At 40.9% G+C, this 12768-nt stretch overlaps 1 protein-coding gene across 1 annotated transcript in view; it reads right to left on the reverse strand.

The window, feature by feature from the left end:
- Positions 1-1688: 1688 nt before the first annotated feature.
- pecam1a (platelet and endothelial cell adhesion molecule 1a) overlaps positions 1689-12768 on the reverse strand; it is a 92093-nt gene continuing 81013 nt past the window's right edge. The window contains 3 exon segments of the mRNA XM_080209333.1: positions 1689-1820; positions 5081-5109; positions 7379-7438. Coding sequence (XP_080065459.1) covers positions 1689-1820; positions 5081-5109; positions 7379-7438 — 221 coding nt within the window.

Here is a 12768-nt window from a genome sequence, read left to right on the forward strand (position 1 = left end):
ACTATACGCAGTACTCCAAGTGCAGCCGTACCAGAGTTTTGTACAGCTGCAACACGATCTCCGAAATTCAATCCCTCTACCAATAAAAGCTAACACACCGTACGCCTTCTTAACAACCCTATCAACCTGGGTGCCAACTTTCAGGGATCTATGCACATGTACACCGAGATCTCTCGGCTCATCCACATTATCAAGAGTCTTTCCATTAGCCTAATACTCTGTAATCTTGTTACTCCTTCCAAAGTGAATCACCTCACACTCTTCCGCATTAAACTCCATTTGTCACTTCTCAGCCCAGCTCTGCAGCTTATGTTTGTAATGGTTGTAGTAAATAAACAAAGCATTGATCCAGCGTATGTTTTAATATCAGCTCAGCCTGAAAGCAAAAACAAGAAACTGGGCAAAATAAAGTCAAAATGGAGACAGTTCATGGTCCAAAGTTGTTGAACTCAATGCTAAGACCAGAAAGTTGTATAGTGCCTAACTGAAAGATGAAGTGCTGTTTCTCCAGTTTGCGTTGGGCTTCATTGGAAACATTGTAGCAGGCCAAGAACAGAAATATGAGCCTGAGAACAAGATGGTGATTTGAAATGGCAAATGTGAAAGGAAAATTGAACGGAGGTATTTCGCAAAGTGATCATCCAGTCTGCATTTGGTTCTTCAATTAGAGGAGACTGCATTGTGAGCAGTGAATACATTAAACTAAACTGAACGAAGTACAAGCAAACCACTGTTCCCCTCGTCTTCACCTTCTACACACTAGCCTCTATAATTAAAGGCTCGTTGACTTTCACCATCTCCAGCATGATGCAACCACCAAACACATTTTCCCCTCTCCTGTCAGAATTCCAAATGGACTATTCTCTCTATAACATCCTGGTCCATTCCTCCACCACTCCAACACATCATACCCTTTCATACCACCTTTCCATGCAATTGCCAGAGGTGCACATTGCCCCTTTACGTTGTCCAAAGCCTCAAACAATCCTACAAGGTGAAGCAGAAATTTTAGCACTTTAAAGTCTTCTGGACTCAACATTGAGTCCAATAAACGTCAGACTGTGAACCCTGCCCTTCATATTGGTTTTTATTTTGATAAGTGCCAATCTGTAACTTGTTTTTTGCTTTCAAACTGAGCTGACCTCTATTAATAACACCTCGTCTGGGCCTGTGCTTTGTTTCTTTTAGTTATTACCTCTATCATTCTCTTGGCCGTTTGTTTCATGACATCTTTAATGCTTAGTCTCCCCTGCTGTCTAACACATCCCATATCTTCCCTTATTTTCTTACTGACCCTACCACCTTTTACATAAAATCCATCATATTTCTACCTTGCTTCAGTTCCATAAAAGGGTCATATTGGATTTACATTTACTTTGTTTCTGTCTCCACAGATGCTGCCAGACCTGCTGAGCTTTACCAGTGCTTTTGGTTTTTATTTCTGATCACTAGCATCTTGCAGTATTTTAGATATTTACAATTTATTGGTTTACTGACTTCAAAATGAATTGCGTGTCCATTTAGTAAAATACTGTCATGGATCTAAAATTCTGAGTGGGACTTTCTAGTTGCTTTCCCCTCAGACCCGGAAAATCCCGTCTGAGGTCAACAGACCTTTCCATGGTCTTTCCCTCGCCCGCTCTGAATCCCTTGGTGGGCAGAATGGGAAAATTCGCCCCTCCGACTTTTTAGCGGCTCCCTCACTGTAACTTATTTAAATCAATACAGGCATAAGTTGTAAGTTCTTCTGATTGAGGCATCTTTCGAGTCTGCAGAGCTGCTAAATCAATTTGAGTATACTGAACTCCATCATTTTCATCCTGTTAAAAGAAAACATAAGTCAGAGCTTTTACTGTTCTTTTCCATTTCTACGTTGTCAGGGTAAGGAATAGATACAGACTAGTTCCATATTTCTGCTTTGAATAACTCAAATACATTATTAAAACCATCTGCCCCAAATTGTACCTTTTTCTAAAAGCTTTTTGTGTCAATCATCTAGCTACCCCATTAACCAAAAAATAGGTGGATCTGAAGAATTGGACAATAACATACCTCTGAAGAGGATAGCATTTTTTTGAAAACAGTTGCAAGTTAGAGAATTGATCGGAGACTTCCAGAAGACAGGAGTTTAATTGCTGAAGAATGAGATGTCAACTATAGAGTGATAAAATGGAGGACAGGATGAAACACAGTTTTATAAGAGCACAAGGAACATGTTGAAAAATATGGCAGAAGGAGATTTCCAAGGCAGGGCAGCATAAAGCCCAGGATGGATTTGAAAATGAAAGTCAGAACTTTGAGGTTAACTTGCTGGAAGCCAGTGGAGCTGGGAGAACATAAGATGATGGAAGCACAATTGAGGAGATGGGCTGCAATATTTTAAGCAGAACTTGGGCTGGTTAGTCAAAGTTTATGGAGATAGTGAGGATGGCTCTAAGAGTGGTAGTGAATTTGAATCTCAAGGCGATGAAGAAATGGAATATTGTTTTGACAGCAGAGAGGAATGACTGAGTAGCGATGTGCGCTATGGCAGCAATAAAAGCATTATCTTGATAAAGGAGTGGATGCAAGCAATATAGCTGAGCTTAGGGCATGTAACATGAATTTTTTGTTTCCTGATATAAGCCTCTAATTGCAGCCCGAGAGATTATCTGAGTCAAACCCAGAAGCATACATTTTCTAATCGGAGCCAAAAAAAGATAGCTTCAGATTTTCCAACAATCCTTGGAGATTTTGACTTGGCTGCGCCTTGATCTCATAAGGAAGTTGAAAAGTATAGCAACAAATTTTTAATTGATGGAGAAGACAGAGAGGTGGAACTGCATGTCATGTGGAAGGGATAGGATGAATATTTGGGGTACAACTAAGTTGAATTGAACACTGGTTACATGGGGTGGGATTCTCTGGTCTTGTCTGTGGAGGAACCCATTGTGAGTGAGAATGGAGAATTTGGCATTCTGGCCCAAACTCCATTCACTTTCAGCAGCATCAGAAAATCCCAGCCGTGAATGAAGTTGGAAGATTTCAACCAGGATCTAGTTAAAATCAATGTAATCTTCTCTTTCTATACTTTCTTTATGTATTCTGTTATTTCTTCACAGAATACAAATGTGCATTTATTATATTCAATGTTGCTTTATAAGAAAATGGAACAACTTGCACCCACAAAAGTCAAATAATTATCTCAAATATAACTTTAGATCAAAAAGGTGAAAGCCAGTTTACAATTGATGCCTGGAAATTCTCCTCAGAAAAATGAGGCAACATGTGGAATGTGCTTTTGGTAAAGTCCTAGAAGCAAATCCATTGTCTCATTTCCGAGGGTTCTGAAAGAAATGGCGGAGGTGATAGTGGATGCCTTGGTGGTTATTTTCCAAACGTCGCTGGATTCCGGGGAAGTGCTGGAAGATTGGAAAGCGGCTAATGTTACGCCGTTGTTTAAGAAGGGTGGCAGGCAAAAGGCAGGGAATTATAGGCCGGTTAGTTTAACGTCTGTTGTGGGTAAAATGTTAGAATCCGTCATCAAGGAGGAAATAGCGAGGCATCTTGAGGGGAATTGCTTGTTAGAGCAGACACAGCACGGTTTCGTTAAGGGGAAGTCGTGTCTGACGAATTTACTAGAGTTCTATGAAGATGTGTCTAGGGCGGTGGATAGAGGAGAGCCGGTGGATGTGGTCTTTCTTGATTTTCAGAAGGCGTTTGACAAGGTACCTCACAAGAGGTTATTGCAGAAGGTCAGGGGACATGGAGTTGGGGGTAGGGTGTTAGCGTGGATAGAGGAGTGGTTGTCAAATAGGAGGCAGAGAGTGGGGGTCAATGGGTGCTATTCGGATTGGCGGTTGGTGACTAGTGGGGTGCCTCAGGGGTCGGTGCTGGGGCCTCAGCTATTTACCATTTATATAGATGATCTGGAGGAGGGAACCGAGTGTATGGTGTCGAAATTTGCTGATGACACCAAGATTGGTGGAACGGCAAATTGCGCGGAGGGTGTGGAGAGTCTGCAGAAGGATCTAGATAGGCTGGGCGAATGGGCCAGGAACTGGCAAATGGAATTTAATGTTGGCAAGTGCGAGGTGGTCCACTTTGGTAGGAATAATGGTAGGAAGGATTATTACTTACGTGGAGAAAAACTGCAGCAGGCGACGGTGCAGAGGGACCTTGGGGTCCTTGTGCATGAGTTGCAAAAACCCAGCTTGCAGGTGCAGTAGGTGGTCAGGAAGGCGAATGGGATGCTGGCCTTCATAGCAAGGGGGATTGAATATAAAAGTAGGGAGGTCTTGCTGCGGCTGTATAGGGCATTGGTGAGGCTGCAGCTGGAGTACTGTGTGCAGTTTTGGGTGCCGTACTTACGCAAGGATATTTTGGCCTTGGAGGGAGTGCAGAGGAGGTTTACTAGGCTGATTCTGGAGTTGAGGGGGTTGAACTATGAGGAGAGGCTGAATAAACTAGGCTTGTACTCGTTAGAGTTTAGAAGAATGAGGGGAGATCTCATTGAGACGTATAAGATGATGAATGGGATGGATAGGATAGAGGTGGGGAGACTCTTCCTGCTCAGAAAGGACAGTAGGACTAGGGGGCACAGCCTCAAGATAAAGGGGGGGCGGTTTAGAACGGAGTTGAAGAAGAACTTCTTCACTCAAAGGGTGGTGAATCTCTGGAATTCTCTGCCCGTTGAAGTGGTGGAGGCTGCCTCGCTAAATATTTTTAAAACGCGGGTTGATGGGTTTTTGATAAGAGAGGGGATTAGGGTTATGGGGAGAGGGTGGGAATGTGGAACTGAGCCACGACAGATCAGCCATGATCTTATTGAATGGCGGGGCAGGCTCGAAGGGCCAGATGGCCTACTGCTGCTCCTATTTCTTATGTTCTTATGTTCTCAAGAAACAGTTAGAAGCTAGCATCAGGCTGGTGGTGATTGTTTTTTTTCTGGATGAAGCAACTAAAATGGTGCAAAATTATCTGTAACTATCTGATTTTATAAGCTTGGAAAATGTGATCATTTTAAGTAGATTGATTTGTGGTAAATACTAATACAATAATGTTATAAACAGCAATTTATCAGCAATAAAAGTTTACTTACAGAGCAGGAGTCACTGTCATCATTGGCAGCTGCAAGAACAAAATTGAATTAATAAAGTTTTAAAGTTTATTAGTGACAAGTAAGGCTTACATTAACGCTGTAATTAAGTTACTGTGAAATTTCCCTAATTGCCACCTCCGGTACCTGTTCAGGTCAATGCATCTAACCAGCACATCCTTCAGAATGTGGGAAGACACCGGAGCACCCAGAGGAAACTCATGCAGACGCAGGGAGAACGTGCAAACTCCACATAGACAGTGACCCAAGCTAGGAATTGAACCTGGGTCCCTGGTGCTGTGAAGCAGCAGTGCTAACCACTGTGCTACCATGCCATCCCATATATTATAATTAAGTGCAAGTTAATTAGAACTTACACAAATTAAATCTTAAATACTTATGATTGTCATCTATTCATCAATTCCCTTCTGGATGCTTTACTCCCAACCTTGGTATTTTTCTGGTTGTCCTTTTCTCTTTTTTTTTTCTCTTATGATACACACACTTTTTGTTCATTGTGGTTGCCTTTCTTAGTCTGTTCTACTACCTCTTGGTTTAGGGGAAAGGAAAGCTTGCAACCAGAGTAAACAGGCAGTGTAGCAAATCTAAGGTTGAAAAGGAGTATGAAAGCGAGCTATTTCCTCTTTTCTCTGCAAGCAGGCAAGCATACCTCCAGTGGCACGGAAGAGTGGCTTATCAAGGCCAATCATATTTAAATGAGTCCCAGTTGCCTTAAAAGCTGTATTAAATATTTGTTGACACCTCTGCTTCTATGTCAAGTCTATTTTAATAAATGCGTGCTTGCAATCTTAGTGCCTTATCACTTCCTCAAGATGTTCTGAGCACTCAAAGTACATGAATTTAACCTGCTTAAGTGTGGGCTTTGATATGCATTTGTTTATTCTCTTTTACTTTTTGTCAGGAATGGTAATTAGAAGGAATACAGTTTTAGGTGGATTTGCTCAGCCTCAGGATCTGTAAACCTGATTTTTAGACAAATTCTGGAAAAATAGAAATTGAAAAGCAGCTATATCCAAATTTTGCTGTGCCTCTTGATGTTGAGCGAACCTAAGGGTCTACTTTGAATTTGCACATCCAGTCTGCTAGTATTTCTATAACTGAGAGACATGCCAACACTGTGGCTGGGATCTAAGGGAGATTCTAATCTAAGGAGTAAGGGATTAGGCCCATTGTAAAGGCCTTGAGTGAGATTTATTTGCATGACAGACGGGGAGCTGTAGGACTGATGCATTGGAGCTAGGTTGATTCGGTTGAACTAATGAGAATGAAGTTGGCATTGACATCAGACTCTGATTCAAAACATAAAAACAAAAGATAAGGGAGCATGAGTAGACCAGACAACAAATTCAGCCTGCTCTGCTATTCAGTGTGATACATGGCTGATCTTTGGCTTCAATTCCATTTTCTTGCTCACTCCCATATCCCTTAATTCCCTGGAGACCAAAGATCTGTCAGCTCCAACGTTAAATGTATTCCGCAATGGAGCATCAACGCCTGCTGGGGTAGAAAATTCCAAAGATACACAACCCATTTAATGAAAACATTCGCCCCCCTCTCAGTCCTAAATTATCGGCCCTTATCCTGAGACTATGCCCTATGTTTCTGATTCCCCAACCAATAGAAACAATCTCTCAGCGTCCACCCTGTCAAGTTTCTTTGAATTTTATTGGTTTCAATTAGACAACCTCTCTTGTTAAATGTGATTTCTTGATGAAGATGATTTTTTGTGACACTTCTGGTTGTTGGTTAAAAAAACTTTTGGTAGAATATGCATGATGAGAAAGATTTTTGATATTGTAAACTAATCAAATGAGCAAGAATGTGAAGTCTCAAGTACTTCACAGGACCTGGATTAAAATGAATCAGTGAGGCTGCCACCTGCCTTGGGTGAAAATGCCAGACATCTAAATCGAGACCCACTTGAAAGTTGTGGTAAGTTTCTGTTTTGAATGTTCGTCTGTTTATGCTCAAAAGCAGGACACCAGTAAGGTAAAACTATCTCTCTTGTTCTCTCCACACCAGCTTTTTCACCAGAACTGACACTCTGCCAAATTCTCATAAAATTCCACCTGTACACATTGATGTAATTCCTACTTAATATAAAAACAAAATTCAAACAAACAGGTTTTTTGGTTTTAGAAAAACAGATTTTACAGTAAAATTAAACAAGGAAAAGAGAGTATTCTCACTTCCAAAATGGCAAAAAAACTGCAGCACTTGGAAAATAACAAAACTTCTACAAAATTCATAATTTACTTACTATAAAAAATAGCACTTTACCTTTTCTTTTTGATGTCACATTGGTGTAGTCCCCTTCACAATCACTTTCAGGATCGGTTCCTGCAAATATATAAGCTAGAATAAGAAATGTTTAAAGAAATTTCTGGTCTGTTCTACGTATTCTCTTGAGTCACTTCACAGATCTCTCTTATAAGCAGATTCTGTAGTCCTTACGATCATAGATTTTCTTTTACGCTCAAGATCTAGTCATTTGCTAGCATGACATCGAATTGTATCATTGGAAGCACTGAACTCTGTGAAATGGATACCAGAATCTCACACATGCCTCACATGTGGCTTCTCTAATCCCCTAATAGATTGCTTTAATGCACTTCATTGAAAATAGAGCACTTATGAGTCATAAAAATGCTTTACAGTTAAGTGAATGTACAAAGGAATAATTATAGTAAATCTCACCTCACGTTAATCTGGTTTGGTAAACTGCCAATAGTATAGGAAAGAATAAACATGCTACCCAGTTCCCTTTAAACATCTTTTCCCTAAATCTGACTGGTTCAATCTGTTCATTCCCTTACTGTAAGATCATAAATAAGAGCAGGAGTAAGTCATGGGCAGGCTCGAAGGGCTAGTTGGCCTACTCCTGCTCCTATTTCTTATGTTCTTATGACCCATCAAGCCTGCTCTATCATTCAATAAAATGATGCTTGATTTGATCAGGGCCTTAACTCCACATTCCTGCATGTTTTCCCATATCCCTTAACTTGTAATTCAGAAGTCTGTCAAATGCAGCCTTGAATGTATTCAATGATCCAGCCATCACTGCTGTCTGTGAAAGATAATTCTCAAGACTAGTGGCCATCTGAGAGAAGAAATTCTTGCTCCTCTCTATCTTACGTGGGAAATTCGATGGAGGTGATCTTACCAGAATTTGGCAGTGTGCTGGTTCTTGTGAGAAACAAGTCAGTTTTCTCTCCAGATCGTGCCACATGTCAAAAACAGCTGGGCGTGTTTCACTCCATCATGCGTGGGGTGGGCCATCAACACATCAGCAAAGCCCAGCTGCACTGAGATGTGGGCACCATGTTTAAAGAGTATCCTAATTAGACCATGAATAATGCCCCTACTGATTCCCCACAGAGATCTCAGGAGCACCCCCTCTCCCTTTGATTGGAATTGGCACTTGCTCCTTCCCCTTTGATCAGAGTTGGCATTCGCCCCTCACCCCCTCCCAATCAATGCCACACCCCATCTCTCCCCACCCCCCAACCCCCAATTTACAATGTTGGTAATCAGGATCATGCTGGCAAGATTCCAGGTTTTGCCATATCTTGAGCTCACGCCAGCAATCTTGCGCACAGCAAAGGTGGGCTCAAGGTCCCACCCCTTATTTTTAAACCATGCTCCCAATTCTAAATTCCTCCATGAGAAACATCCTCTCATCATCTACCTTGTCAGGTTCCCCTCAGAATCTTGGGTTTCAGTCAGATCACTTATTCTTTTAAACTCCAGTGAGCATATATTAAGATAATTAGCCTTTAATTCTATCTTATTATCTTTGTTTTACCATTTTACCTTGCCAGTGCTCTCTCAATTGACTGACCAACTATGGATTCCTTTGTTCTTGGCTCCTAGAGCGATAGAGAGCCAGCAGTCTGACCTCTGGCTCTCTCCCTTAGGAGAACTGACCAGCTGGGCTGATAAATCCAACCAGCTACTTCTCTCCTCGGAGTGGCAGACAGCTTCAAGTGAATTTGTATGCACTTAAACAGTTCATGTAAATACCTATTGGTATTGGCTGAAAATGGCCTGAAAGTGTTAATTTATTGAACTGTTTTGATTCAATGATGTTGGCAGTTTTGATGGCAGGCTCATTACTATTCAAGAAAATCCACTGAGACATTTAATGGATTGAAGCCATTTAAAAAATAGGGGCATTGAGATGTTTTTGACAGTGCTGTCAAGCCCCACATTCTAAAATAAGCTGTTAACAGTTTGAGTTCTGCTATGGCCCTTGGCTCCAGACTTTATTCCAGCTTTGGAATGTGGACAAGAGAGCTGAATTCCATTGGAGAGATGATAGTGACTACTCTTAAAATCAAGATAGCATTTAACTGAATGTGGCATCAGGAAGATCAAGCAAAATTGAAGTTAAAGGGAACATGGTGGAGGTGGGGGATTCCATTCGCTGGAACCATATCTAGCACAAAGGAAGATGATTGTTGATGAAGTCAATCATCTCAATTCCAGGGCATCCCTGCACAACTTCCCATGGTTGTGTTCTAGGCCTAAACATTTTGAGCTGTTTCATCAGATATCTTCCTTCCATCATAAAGTCGGAAGTGGGGATTTCTTCCAATGATTGCACTGTATTCAGTACCATTTGCACCTCTTCAGATATTGAAAAAATCATGCATGCAGCAAGACATTTATGCCACAGACGCATAAGATAATGATTATCTCCACTGAGAGGGGAATCTAACCACCTTCCTTTGACATTCAATGGCATTACCATTGCTGGAACCCCCACAATCAACATCCTGGAAATTAGTATTAACAAAAAACTTAACGGGACCAGCCATATAAATACAAAAGCTAGAAGATCAGACCAGTGGCTGGGAATTCTGCAATGAACATTCATCCTGACTCCCCAAATCTGTCCGCCATTTATGAGGCATAAGTTAGGAATGTAATAAATTAACCACAACTTGCCTTGGTTTGCATCTATTGCACATAGTGATATTTGAATCTAATAAAATCTGGAATAAAAAGTCTAATGATGACCATGAAACCAAAGTTGATTGTTGGTAAAAACCCATCCGGTCCGCTAATGTCCTTTCATGAAGGAAATCTGCCATCTTTGCTTTGTCTGGCCTACATGCGACTTCAGCTCCACAGCAACGTGGTTGATGCTTAAGTACTCTTTAAAATGGCCTAGCAAGCTACTCAGTTCAAGGATTGTTAGGGATGGATAATAAATGTTGGCCCAGCCAGTGATGCCCACATCCGCTGAATGAATGAGTAAAAATGACTGCAGTATATACCCTCTACAGTGGCCTCTACCTTCTAGCCAATCTTCCTTCCAGACCAGCATCTTCTAACACCAGAAATACAAGGTAGCAAACACATGGGAACACCACCTATAAAATATCTCCTAGCCATACAAAATCCTTCACTGTTGTTGGATCAAAATCCTTGAATTCCTAAAAGCACAATAAGTGTACCTATGCCACATGGATTGCAGCAGTTCACAAAAGCAGTTCACCAGCATCTTTTAAAGGGCAGTTAGAGATGAACGATAAATACCCACAAAGTTCACATTTATGAAAAAATAAAAAAGAATCAAATAAGATATCAGGACTTTTTGTATAAACATTTTAGAATCTTGGATTTGACTTCATGTCAAAACTATAGTGTAATTTTAATCAAGTATTCCCAGGTTAAGTAGTCAAGGAATCCTACTAAATAAGCTGATACAAAGTCTGGTTTTTTGAAAGCTTTATAATGTGATCATTTAGCAGTTTAAGTACCTCTTCTATCATTATGATATTCTTTAATTCAGCAGCTGACTAAAGGTAGAGGCCTGCATTTCTGTTGGTCTTCTGTCAGTTCCAGGGAGATGGAACATACTGGAAAACAGGAGTACCTCTGCCATTTCTGAGATCTCCTGGTCTACTTTGAGAGAGCTAAACTTTGCTAGGCTAATGTCAATGGAGACTGGACCCAGAGGTGAGGACATTTGTATAAGTGGAGTATCAATTCCCTAGGTTCATTTAGGATGTGTTTTAATGCTGCTGGTCATTTCATCCAGTGAGATGAGATATATTGACTTCCAGATGAGCATTAGCAGACCTCACTGGCATTAGGAGTCCAGGTCAGCCAAGCAGTCCAGACAACCGCCTCTCCCCACTAGGAATGGTGATGTTATTTATTTATTTGTTCCTTTAGTTGGGTTAAAATGGAGACAGTTGTCCCATAGCACAAAAAAAAATTCCAGTTCAGGACAGTGGAGCATCCACCGTGAGTGGTTTGTGTCAAGTATAAACAAGCATAATTGATCACTGATTATGAATCAGTGTTAACTAATTAATAAAAACAACAATATGATGATGATTCTAAAACACTGGGCAGAATTTTCCAGCTCCCCAAGGCATGTTTTCCGGCAGCAGAGGAGGCTCATCATTGACCGCCAGTAGAATCTCCTGGTCCCGCCATTATTTGCGGTGATGTGCATGCCTTGCCCGCTCTGCTGCCAGGCAACTTGCTGCAGTGGATAGCTTAAAACAGGATCAGAAGACCCCATCAGCAAGAAGGACAGAAAATCCTGCCCCTGAATTTTGCTTCAGATCTCCATTTGGGCACAATTCAAGCAGTGCATCATTTGCATGTGGCTAACTATTTATGTTTTCAACCTTCATTTGGAGGAAGGAGGGAATGGGGAAAACCAGGTGCTGGAAGATTGGTTGTCTGTTTTACAATCTGCCTGATTTTCATTCACATTGACATCTATTAAGAGAATGTGGAGTGGAAGGGCATAATCTTAAAAATATTAAGGGTCAGATCAAGAAGCACTTTTCACACAATGCGTAGTGGAAATCTGGAATTCTATTCCTCCAGATGTTTGAGTAAATCTACATTTTCAGGACTCCAATTGATATATTTGTGTTAAGTAAGAGTATCAGGGATTTTGGAGCAGTTGGAAATAGAAATCAGCCATGATTTAGTTGAAGAGCAAACCATGCTGGAAGAGTTGAATTACCTACTTCTGTTCATATATAGTTTGGGACTCTCTATTCAATAATACTAGACAAAGCCAGCAAGAAAAGAAATAGCAAGCTCGACAGATGCACTAATTTGAACATTCAGTAGTTGCAAAGTACATATGTTTTCTTAGATGGTCTCCATCCTTTCTGATGGAATAGATGATGCATGTGTGTTCAGTTTGGGTCATGTATTGAATTGTCTTGTTAGTTGGAGCAACTTGATGAGTTCCTGTGCAGACGACAATGGCATTTTTGTAAAGTGGTTTATGATTATTCTTTGTCAGCTTAATGAGCATGTTGCCACTGAAGTGATGTAGATAATCTACAAGCTGTGTTTTTGGTCTGGCTGCTGTATGGGCTTTTTCCCAATCCTTGTTGCATGATTTATAATTTTCTAGTACATGATAATTTTGGAGACGTTTGGAGGGTTATATAGCAGGATGCCCCTGTAACATAGTTATGAATGGCTATCAGTATGCATGAGTATAATGGGTAATCCCGTTCCCCTGAAACTATCCTCTGCAGAGAAGGATGCTACAATTGACGACATAGAAAACTGACATTGTGGCTTGGTACCTGGCATCTACAACAACAAGTTTCATTCATATACTACCTTTTAATGGAATAAAATAACCCAAGGTGTTCCAAAAGAGTGTTACCAGACATAAT

This window comes from Carcharhinus amblyrhynchos, chromosome 21 (assembly GCF_965287045.1).
Source record: "Carcharhinus amblyrhynchos chromosome 21, sCarAmb.v2.hapA, whole genome shotgun sequence".
Taxonomy (NCBI): Eukaryota; Metazoa; Chordata; class Chondrichthyes; order Carcharhiniformes; family Carcharhinidae; genus Carcharhinus; species Carcharhinus amblyrhynchos.